The following is an 11,978-nucleotide window of genomic DNA, read 5'->3' as shown; positions in this document are numbered from 1 at the left end:
ATTTAAATTTAGAGGAAATTACTGACTGAATTGGGGAGCATAAAGATTAGCCTTCTGGACTGCAAGAACCGTAACCTCAGAGACGGAAGTGAAGTCTTTGTGCTAACATGACTCTTCCTTCTCCATTTATCTCTGCTTTCTCTGTCTGCCCTCATTCTCTCTACCTAAGATAGCTCTTCTCCATATGGTAAGAAAGACGTTGCCAGTAGCCTGATTTGGACATCTTTCCAGCTCTGTGATGCTGCAGGCCAGGCTACCTCTCAGTTTGCTCCACACAGAGGCAATGCAGGAAGGTCTCTGCTGGAATCAGCTTTAATCCCTGTGTCACTTCTGAGCCATGATTCTGTGCAGGGGCATGGAGTACAATAAATGGCCAGGATGGGGTCACTTACCTATCCAGAGAGGGCAAGATGCAAATTATCAGAAGGGAGATGATGAAGTAGCTTGGACCAATAAAGACAATAGCTATTCTAGTTTACTTAGAGTGAGCTTTCAAATGGAAATGTAATCATATGCCCTTCTCACTCACACCATTTTAAAATGCTCTGCCATTGCATTTATGGTAAAATCTAAATTAATTCTTCTAATTTTTGTGTGTATTACTTTATAGGACTTCTCCCTACATTTTAAAGTGTTTTCCCTTTTCTCATGACTCACCAAGGCGATTAGCCACATGCTCTTTCATTTCCCAAGCATGTGTTAGCTGTTTTGCTCTGTCTTCTGCAAGTGTATATGGATGTGTCAGCTTTTGTTCTGAACTATCTTTTCAAGGATGTTTGGCTAAAAAATAGGAGAAATTGTGTCTCTTTCAGGTAGTAGGTGTTTTTTTTTTTCTTTTCAGTCTAGGATAATATGTCTTTCTCCAGAGCAAGGATATTGGCTAGGGGCTCCCTTATAAGACAGAGAGGTCCCTTAATTTAGGATTCCTCACCTGTAGTACAAACCCACTGTGTGCAGATTTTCTGCCGGGGCCTATCTCTGTATCATCTCCAAGCAACTTGAGGCCAGTGGGAACTGATGCAAACTTGCAGCTCTTGCTGCTTGCTGTGCTGTGAGTATTAGAATCACCTGCCCCTGACCTTGAAGTCTTGTACCTTCTTCCAGCACCCATGAAACCATGGCAGGCTCTTTTGTTAGCCTGCAAGCAAGGTAGAATCTCAGATGTTTGGTGGTTCTTAACAGAGGTATAGTTTATTTCCACTAAATGCTCATTTTTAGATTTAAAAGCAGGGCTGGGGATGTAGCTTAGTGGTAGAGTGCTTGCCTTGCATGCATAAGACGTTGGTTCAGTTCCCAGCACTAAAAAACAAAGTTATAAAACCATCATCACAATCAAGGCACGCAGTATTTTTATTGTCCTGAAAACTCAATTAATTCCCCTTTGCTTTCAGTTGTCTCTCTGCTTCAGTCCCAGGCAAGCACTGATCAGTATTCAGTACACCTTAGTTCTTGCTATTTTACTTTTATAGTTATGAAAAGAATTTTGAAAATTATTCAGAGTTAAAAAAAAAAAAAAAAACAGGAAAAGAGCATGAGCTCTGAAGAGTGAGCAGGATGTTGGCAATAGAAGTGAACAAGAATGGAAGCACCGGCTAGGCGTTTTTGGAGTTACAGTAGGCAGGATGTGCAAATGATAGGTCATGTAAAAATTTGAGGAAGTGGAGAAAATACCAAATCATGTGATTGTGAATATGAATATTGGGGACTTATGGTGTGGGTGTCGATACCACACCCAGGAAGGCAAGCAGAGCTTGTGGGGCGCAGGAAAGGACAAGAGAGATGATTCAATGTCCAGTGGGTTCCTGCACTTTTTGACAGCTCCACTCTGGAAAAGTAAGCCTGTCCTTTCTCTACTCATTTCTGCTATGTATTTGTTATCATATTTATCACTGCTTTTGACATTCAGCATCCAATTCTGTTGTTGGTTCATTTCAAAGTTACCCTGTAAATTTTATCGACTGCTTGAATAGTAACAGAAAAATAAATGGCCACACTCCTGGAACACTAGTGATTTGAGGTATAAAATAGTGCATTCAAGCTGTTCCTTAATAAAACAGTTTTTCCTGTCTTAGGAAAGCTAGGGTTGTAAGAAAGAGAAATAAATTGAATTGAATGATATTTTAGATCTCAAATGGAATATGATAGAGATTCAAAGGCAGGAAGTGTACTGGGCTGCAAGCCAGCACTGTAAAATGAAGGTTTTGTGGAGTTAAGTGACCCTGGGCTGCGGCCTAGACCCCATGTGGGAACTAGCCTAGAAGTTCACCATCTCATCTCCCAGGCTTTCCCCTCCCCACCTCTGGCTCCTCCACAATGTCTATGAAATATCACCACCTCATCTTGCTTCATTTTGCAGAGCAATTTTCCCTTCATTCGTCTACCAGGGTATGGCTTAAAGCAGACTCCGTGTGACTGCACCCAGTCCCCTGAGGTTGTCTAACTATTCGGGTCTTAGTTTAGATTCTCAAGGCTGCGCCAGCCCCTGCCAGTGACCTGGTGTCCCATCATCCAGTTTTCAACATGGGCCCAGCCGGTGTAGCTGGCATCTGACCCGTGGCTCAGGAGCAGCTTCTTTCAAATTGGCAGGGATGAGCCATTCTGTTGTGCTTCCCTCTGACTTTCCAGTTAAAATATATAGTTTCATCCTTACCATTAAAATTACATGAATGCTGGGAGATACACAGGCAAAACGCCATCTTTGTTTTTGGGGGACTTTCTCAAATTGGAAATCATTAAAATAGCATTTCCCAAAATGTCTCTTACACAATGTATTCCCAAATTAGATAAGAGGTATTTAAATAAAGAAAAAGAATGCTATGGACCCAATGATTTTGAGAAAAACTAGACGTAAAAATCAATTATGACTCTTTCCTGTGAGTTTTCTGAAATTTTGTGGTGTGCTGGTATGCATTTTGGAATCAAAGGAAGGGTACTACATGTGGCTTTGAGTGCTGACTCTTTCTGTGTGGAGTATTTTACATGTCTGGAATTTGATAGCACAGGTTAGAAAGCTCAGTCAAAATAATTTCCCTTATTTGTTTCACTTAGAATCCTGTGCTTTTAATTTACTACTAGTCTTATTATCTTAGTAGTACTACCAAATCTACAGGGAGTTAACAGTATACCTAAAATTCCTATGGAAAGTATTTTAAAAAATTTGCATCCATAGTGTTATGGTTGATACATTGTGTCAACTTGAGGAGTCTAGAGGTTTGGCTAAGTGACTCAGCAGGAAGCCAGGGTGCTTACTTTGTATATATCCTGAGCCTGTGGAAGAGGAGGGCATGGAAATTATGTGAGAGCTACATGCCCCTTAGGTGGGGGTAGCCTGTTTACAATGTAAGGGAGGGAAAGAAGCTGCTTGCTGCCATTCCTCCCTTTTGCTCTGGCTGTTTGCTGTTTGGCTGCCATTTCCCCCTTTGCTCTTGTTGCTTTGCTACCTTCTGCCTCGGAGCCAGCCAAGTATGGACTGAAACCTCCACAAACTGTAAGCTAAATAAACCTTTCCTTCCTTCATTTTGGGCATTGGGTATTTTGTCTCAGCAACGAGAGAAAAGTAACCAAGACGCATAGCATTTCAAAACAGTCATTTTGGATATTCCCAGCTCTATGAGTTAATAATTATGGTCAGTAGTTTATTCCACAGCAGCTAAATTAAGTGTAAGATACAATAAAAACAGGATGGATTCATATTGATCACTTGTCTTGAAAACAGCTACCTGTAAGAGCTCCTCTTTATAGTAAAGAGTAGGCAATTTCAGAAACAAACTAAGAGAAAGGTGTCCGAACAGTGCTGGTCAGATACTACAGATTCTGAGTTTAAATTGGAGCCATTTTAAAAATGTGAATTGGAAAAAATCAAGTTTCTGTCATTTGCTTCTTAATATCCTAGAGCAAACTCCTAACAGAGTATAAGCTAATGTGTGAGGTCTAACAAAACTTGCACCCAGATTTTATGGCACCTTCAGATGGAATTTAACAAGGAAACATCTGACTTTAATTGACTACCAAGGAGAAACACTCAAACAGGGTGCACACCTATAATCCTAGACTTGGGAGGCTGAGACAGAAGGATGGCTGTAAGTTCAAGGCCAGACTGGATGACAAAGTGAGTTCAAGGCCTGTCTGAACTGCATACTGAAACCCTGTCTCAAAGAGACCAAAAAAAAAAAAAAAAAGCAAGAATAATAAAATAAAATTTATTTCTTCCAGGATTTTTTTTTTTTTTTTTTTTTGGTTTTTTTCTGGTACTGGGAATTGAACTCACGACCTTGTGCTTGCCAGGCAGGCGCTGTGCCACTGAGCTAAATCCCAAGCCCTCACTTCCAGGATTCTTCAAATTATATTTCCTGATTGATTCTTTGTAGGCAAGAGAAATTAAATAGGTTTGATTTTTTTTTTTTTTTTTTTCCCAGTACGAGGAATCAAACTCATGACCTTACGCTTGCCAGGCAGGCACTGTGCTGCTGAGCTAAACCCCCAGCCCCTAAATAGGTTTGAATACATTGAGATTTTGATTTTTTCAAAAGCACTGATTTAAGTGTTTGAGTGTTTCTCCTTCATAGTCAATTAAAGTCAGATGTTTCCTTGTTAAATTTCATCTGAAGGTGCCATAAAATCTGGGTGCAAGTTTTGTTATACCTCACACATTAGCTTATACTCTGTTAGGAGTTTGCTCTAGGATGTTTTGTTAGCAGTGTAGACATACGGGTCCATAGAGCTTAAGAACAACCTACTATTACTTTTTAGGAGTACATCCAGAAAAGCTCTATGTAGTGGTATGAATTTTGGAATTAGGTTATCCTTATTTGTTAACAATTGTAGGAATAATTGCTTGGAACAAGAATCAACAGTGGATGCTTAAACTGGTGAATGTGCATGAGAACATAATATTTACATCGCCTCAAAGTATCTTTCCATAAGATATTTCTTGACTATAGGAGGAAGAAAAGATATTTTACAGTGAAGTAATTTGGTAGATGCCATCTTATACAAGTGCTTCCTACTTCCAGGGTGGAGGTGGCAATAGGAAGAAAGAAGCTGTCCAGGGCCAGTATTTCCTGTTCTATGCTGAGTGTGCGAGATTTTCTTACCTTCCCACTCTTTCCAGAGGGACAGCAATTACTCTGTGCTACCTTTTGTACTCAGAATTAAGAATCTTTTCTGGTTATCGATGTATGTCTGCTCCTTTGTTGAGAGTCTGCTGCCTCTGAAGTGTGAGAAGCTAAGAGAGTTACGTGGGGCTTTCAGGTAGTATCGGAAGCAAAACTATAAACACAAATATCGCAGAACTTTGTGGTCTGTAGAGATATGTATGGGATGCAGCAGTACACAGGAAAGTACTGAACTATCTAATAGGCACCCGTAGAGAAAGCCCAATAGTTTTTTAAATTATTGATGGTACTTTCATATCTATTGGTAAAGCCACATTCTGAACCCCTGCCCACTCCTCCAGGAGATCCCTTGAGTACATGATCCAATAGAATGAAGGATTAATCCCTAAACAGCAGGGACCTCCAGGATCTACTCTTGTACTTTTCTAATTCCTTTTTGATTGTCCTGATGCATCAGGGAAGTTCAGGGACACTTGTGTGGAGTAGGTGATACCTATACTAAGAGTGACTAGAAATTAGACGGGTATTTCATAGTATCTTCAGACCCCCGGATGACAGGGAGTGTGTCACATCTGAGAAACCCTGGATCCCTGGTTCATTTGGTTATGGTTCACTACAGGTTCATTTGGTGCTAGGGAAAGATCGTGAGAAAAGAATTTTAAGAACTAAGTCAAGGCCAGATCAAAATGGGCTTTGCATGAACCGCTAAACTTGATTGGGACAAGCTGTAAAATGACTTTCAAAAAGATTAAGATAGGAAGTAACACAGTTAGGTTTATATTTCAGATTGATTGTTATTTCATATTAAAGGGGAAAGGACTGAAGAACCAGAAAAGTTGTTTGCAGGCTCTTGAAAGAGTGCAAATAAGAAATCAATCCCTTTCTTAAAATAGAAGCAGTAATGGATGTAGAGAAATGGTTGAAATCTAAAAACCATTAAAATGGTTGAGCTCACGGGGCTTCTTGATGGGCCTAATGAGCTACCTGTTATAAAATTTTAAAATCTATTCAGCATCCAATAAAATGGTCTTACCAAAGTGAACCATTTGGTAAGAATGTTGGCTCTGCTTCCAAAATTAAGAATTCATCTCACACAGGAAATTAACAGTGGTTCCCCCATTTTCAGACCACTACCTTCTAAAAGTCAATGAGATGAAAACTGCATTTACTAATCTTTGGGCACCTAGGGTGAGGTTATAGTGAAAGTTTTGTTGCAGCATTAAGAACGTATGGGAACAACACAATTTTCATTGTTGTAAGTGCTGATGTTTGGTCTGTGACCCCTGTTTAGCTGTTTCTAGTGTAATAGTCTGACCTTCATGCCTTGGGCCAACCTGCTTCTCCCAGAATGGATCCTGAAGCTGCCCAGCTGGAGAAGCAGCATGTGCACGATGTGTACAAGAGCACCGCCCCCTACTTCAGTGACCTGCAGAGCAAAGCCTGGCCTCGAGTCCGCCAGTTCCTCCAGGACCAGAAGCCCGGCAGCCTCATTGCCGACATCGGTAACTCAGTTATGCCATGTAGTGTGAAATACGTTCCGTTGTGCTTGTCCTTTGCAGATATGCTGTTTATTTTTGTTCTAACAAGAAGCCTGAAATTGTGTTCATGGCATGCCAGTCTGTAGATTATTCACTTTATTGAATAAATTTTTATTTTCAAGTCACCAAGCAGAAAATATCCTCAAATCTTTGTTTGGACAGTGGCAATCTTCAGGGGTCTTGGTGGTTTTATGCCTCTATAAAAGAGCTGGAATTGTGGGATTATGGAAAAGTTCTTATACCCTCTTATTAAAATCACAGATCCTTTACCTTACTTATTCTTTAGGTATTTTATTATTACAGCATATCTTTAATCACTTATTTGTCTAGAGAACTTTAGCGCAGTATCTTTCTGAATTGAGAGAAGTCTCAAACCACATCTCAGTAGATCTAAGAGTAGGATTTAAAATGGGTTCGGCTTCCCACTTGGAGCATGCCAACTAAAACTACCTTCATGCCATTACATGATGACTGCGCCCCTGAGAATCAAAAGTCTGTAGTTCGATACTGTCTCATTTGACATCACTCACTGCTGGTAAGAGAAACAAACAGATGGGTAGAGTAGAGCTTCTGGCTTTGGCAAGAAGGCGTGAGTGCTGTAGAAACTGAAGATGGTGTGTGTTACTTTCAAATTAGGAGTCCTGAGGAAAATCTGTCATGTTGGTTTTTTAAAAATCTGGTTTCAGAGATTGAGGAGGTAGTTCAGTGCTTTGCAAGTACTAGGCCCAGAGCTCAACCCCCAGAACCACAGAAGGATAAAAAAAAAAGTCTGATTTTAGAAGATGCAGAGTACCAGGGTCTTAAAATTTATGTGGAGAAAGGGAACTATTCAATGAATGGTCTTAGGACCTCATGACTTGACAGCAAGAGCTACTTCCTCACATTTTACTCCAGGGTGAATTCCAAGAGAAGCAAATATTTAAGTGTAAGAAAAAGAAAATATTGAAGGACTAGATGACAGTTAATATTATTTTAGCCAAGGGTGGTGGCTCATTCCTTAATCCCAGCACTTGGGAGGCTGAGGCAGGAGGACAGCTGCAAGTTTGAGGCCAGTCTAGGCGGCAAAGTGAATTCAAGGCCAGCCTGAACTGCATATAGAGACTCTGCCTCAAAAAAAAGATTGTTTTAAAAACGTTCTCTGAGGCTAAAAGGCTCCTCTGTATATATAACACACATATGGATACACACATGCCAAAAAAATTCAAAAAGAAGATAGAATTGACTGTCATTATTAATGGTACTTATTATGGGGTTGATTTAAGACCTGGAGTTGACCAGTTGAGGTAGAAAGATTCATTAGCACAACAAGTGCTACGAGGGGCCTGAGGCAGGAGAAGCAGGATGGCAGCTCCTAAGCCTGACCTGAGTGTGGAGGGAGGGATGGAATGAGGAAGTCAGCTGGTTTCAAAGGCAGAATATAAGTTAGGCTGCTGGGGTGGGGTGGGGGTGCTTTGAACTAACACTATGTTCTAAAAAGTTGACATAAACACTGAATTAGTGATGAATCATTACCCTAGTAGGTATTAGGTCCCCACGTTGTACCCCGCCGAACTTGAATAGAAAAAAACTCCGACAATGAGTCTGTTCAAACAGAAAGCCCCTCACTCAGCTTGAGAGACTAAAGTAAATCTGTTTATCAGGATGGTTCCCAGGCCTAGTTCTCAGGCTTATAGGAAACCTCTTAGGTCTACAGAATGCCATGCTGTAAATCAGCAACATGCCAATGTCCTTCTACACTTCCCTCCCCCGGAGGCACCCCAGACCCACCAATCGCCCCTGAGAAACTTAAATTTTCAACCTTTCTCAGTGGAATTTCTCCCTCCCATACCTAAAATAGTCTATAAAGTAGGCCCCTTTCCTTTGTTTGCGGCCAACGGCTTTCTCTCTCTTGGTCAGGTTGCACCCAACCTGAAATAAAATCACTGTTTGCTTCAGTCTTGCCTGTCCTGGTGGTCTTGGTTGCTAGTCAAGGTCTAGCCTGACAGTGGGAAGCACAGGAAAGTTTCTTGTAAGCCTTTGGACACAATACTTTGGTCAATCCATTAGTGTATAACCTTGTTTTGTTGTATTTTTATTGAAAGACATCTTATTTACTGCCACGTGAGATGACCTATGGAGGGCAGGTGATACAGGCCATGAAAGAACTTGTCAACATGTTGTCAAGGAATATAAGAAAGTTAGGAGTTTATTGATTCAGTGCAAGAGAACAGTGGGCAAGTTCCAACCCAGGACGGCAAGGTCAGTGTGAGAAGCTGGGATTTCTCTAAGGGACTGAGGCATGGGAAGGAGTGTCAGTAAATGCAGACATCTCGGACATGAATTGGCAGGTTCCTTAGTAATCTTCTAGGAGCACCTGCCTTTTAACTAAAGTTGTTCTTCAAATTTGCAAATTGGCGGGTCATTTATTTTGACCTCACAAAAAGCCCTGTCTCCTTAGGAAAAAGATTTATTTTTACCTCATGCTGATGTTGATCAGAGTTAGTATATCATCTTGTGACTGCTTAGTGCATGCTGGGCTCACTTCCACAGGATTTTGCTGTAGAGGGTTTTGACATTTCTGCTGCCAATCACTATATTTACTATATCTCATTGATACGTTAGCCGTGGACTCATGGCTAACACATTAACTCACGGCTTGAACAAACCTTATCTCTTACTTATTAGTCCATAGGGGACATGTAGAGCCTTCTTTTCTTCAGGAACACTAGAATGCCTGGGGACCATTTTAACAAGCAAAATCACCAACAACAAAAACTACAAAAATGCAAGCATGGGGCACCAAAAGGATTGTGCAAAGAACTGAGATAAAACCAATCTCAAGAACAAAGATAAAATTATATTTATTCGAGGCTTTTAGGACAGCCATCTGAGAGGCACCAAGTTTGAATAGCCTAGAAAATGTGCTCTGAGCTTTTATAAAATGTTAGCTTTTGTTGGATCTTTGTTTTGAGTTTTCGGGGGCTGTCCTGGGGATTGAAACCAAGGACTCACGATTGCTTGGCAAGTACTCTATCACTGAGCTACAGTCTGCTAAATTGTCAAAACTGACTTCAAGCTTGTCTCAGCCTCCTAAGAGGCTGGGATTATAGGTGTGGGCCACTGTGCCCAGTTGGTAGCTGTTTTTATAGTTTAAACTGCAAGGGGTGTTGTTAATTACACCACTTGTCTGTCAGAAATTATTACTAAGGGGCTGGGGATTTAGCTCAGCGGCAAAAGCACCTACCTGGCAAGCGCAAGGTCGTGAGTTCAGTTCCCGGTACCGGAGAAAAACCAAAAAAAAAAAAAAAAGAAAGAAATTATTACTAATGGTACAGAAGTCTATAAGGAAGGAGTCAGGCACACCTCCTAGGTGGCTGGAGGGAGGTAAGAGAAGGCAGTTTCATAGACTGCTACAAAGGCTAGTGAATTTCATGCAGCTCAAAATTGTAGCTGGGCCCAGTTTGCCAAGATAGATCTAGCTGGGTGGGCAGATAGCTCAGGGCAAAAGTTCAGCGGTTCATTGCTGGAAACCTGGTTTAGTGAGGCCTCCCTGTTCCGCTTTAATTTTCACATACTGCTGCTCCACTTTGATTTTCTTCCCTGACTCCAGTAGGGAAGCTGAAGCAAGAAGCCTGGGCATGTGGGCCTCAGTTAACTCAGAAATTTTGCTGCCATGTAAGTGTACGGCAGGAGCTGTCACTCAGGTGCCGTGAGTAGTACTACATTCAGGGCTCGAAACCAATTTTAGCAAGAACAGGAGATACGGCATCTTTCAGTCATGAGGATTTGCTGTGTTAATAAATTTAACCCCCATAAAATTAAAATGCTGCATAAGATGGAAAATCTAGACAAATATATAAATGAAGTGAAAAGATAAAAAACTAAGTAAAATAGCAACAACATTTCTCGTAGAGAAACAGGTAATTTTCTTAACCTATGGGGTGTGTTTTAGTCAGTACTTTTAAAAAGTCCAACATTCTGTCATTTGTTACAGCATGGAAGAACTTGGAGGGCGATAGAGTTAGTGAAATAAACCTGCCACAGAAAAACAAATACTGCTTCATATCATTTAACTGTGAGACTGTGAGATAAACAAAAACAAAAAGCAAAAACATCAAAACAAAACCTCCTAGGAGAAGAGAGGAGAGTGGAGATTACCAAGATCTGGGGCAGGGATGGGGCAAGAGGGAGAAGGAAAGGTGAGATCTTGGTTAAAGGGCAAAAGCTTCAGTTGAACCGAAGGAATAAATTCAGAAGAAAAATAAAACTACCAGTAACTCCAAAGAAAAACATATGAACAAATAGTTCACAAATAAGAGTAAAACCTCCCTAAAATATTTTGATAGGTAATTCACTTACGGGGTAAGGATGGTACAAAGCATGTGCAATGCAAAGCATTCTCCATCGCCACCCCCTAGCACCAGCAGTTCACACCAGGGGCCACCTGTGCTGTTGGTGTCTTGTGTAATCTTGAGATATTTTATATAAATATAAGCATCTTGTGCATCTGGGAGGAAGTGTAGGTGGATTTCCTTTTTTGTTTTTTGATCACACAGGTTTAGATCTAGTTTTTGTTACTTTCAAAATATTTGTGGAGATCATTGCCAATTAGGCATTGTATAGTTGCCTAGGATTAAAAGCTGCCTTGGGCTGGGGATTTAGTTCAGTGGCACAGCTCCTATCTGACAAGTCCGAGGTCCTGAATTCAATTCCCTGTATCCCCACAAAAAAGTACTAAAAGCTACTTTGCACTCTATGCTAATACTGCCACATTAATATATAATGTGTATCATTTTCTGTACATATTTTGGTACTACAAGTTGTGAGATGAATAATATTCTTTGACTACTTCCCATGCAAATCAACAATTGCTTCTATAGATGTCTTTTTGCTCATTTGCACTATTTGAATTTTGTATGCCTTTGATTTTGTAACTAATGGATGAGTAGCATTATTTTGAGTATAAAATGAAAGATATATTTTTAAATAAATTTCAAGTTAAAGAAGAAATAAATGAAAAGGATAAATGAAGTCCAAAATGATGAATAGAAAGAATGATTGCATGATACTATGACTAATCTCCATAAGAAAGTGTTGTTTAATTTGACTCTTTATTAGATTAGCAATTTATAATTAACTATAATTAATTACTAGTAAAGCAGTGCAGTAAAAAAAAAAAAAAAAACAAACAAACAAAAAAAAACAAATCTAGGAGTAACCAAATTCCAGTGGCCCAAACAGGAATTCTCTGGGCAGTTTCACTATTTTAGCTAAGAAACTTTCAGTTAAGGAAATTGTTATTACACACATCACCCTGTTCTCCAATCCAGCTAACTAGCTGCGATAT

The 11,978-nt window shown here is 40.2% G+C and overlaps 1 protein-coding gene across 21 annotated transcripts in view; it reads left to right on the top strand.

The window, feature by feature from the left end:
* Nucleotides 1-11,978, top strand: part of Kiaa1456 (KIAA1456 ortholog) — a 61,852-nt gene that overhangs the window by 38,899 nt on the left and 10,975 nt on the right. For 16 of the 21 annotated variants that reach the window (XM_013521548.1, XM_013521544.1, XM_013521538.1 and 13 more), the window contains one exon: nucleotides 6,462-6,616. In XM_013521548.1, the coding sequence (XP_013377002.1) occupies nucleotides 6,462-6,616 (155 nt within the window). Of the gene's footprint in view, nucleotides 1-1,546; nucleotides 1,834-6,405; nucleotides 6,617-11,978 lie in introns of those variants that run through there. The other 5 variants (XM_013521555.1, XM_013521552.1, XM_013521553.1 and 2 more) reach the window with 3 other exon arrangements.

The sequence above is a fragment of the Chinchilla lanigera genome, unplaced genomic scaffold (genome assembly GCF_000276665.1).
Source record: "Chinchilla lanigera isolate Chin_1 unplaced genomic scaffold, ChiLan1.0 scaffold00062, whole genome shotgun sequence".
NCBI lineage: Eukaryota > Metazoa > Chordata > Mammalia > Rodentia > Chinchillidae > Chinchilla > Chinchilla lanigera.
This window is presented reverse-complemented; position numbering and strand designations above follow the sequence as displayed.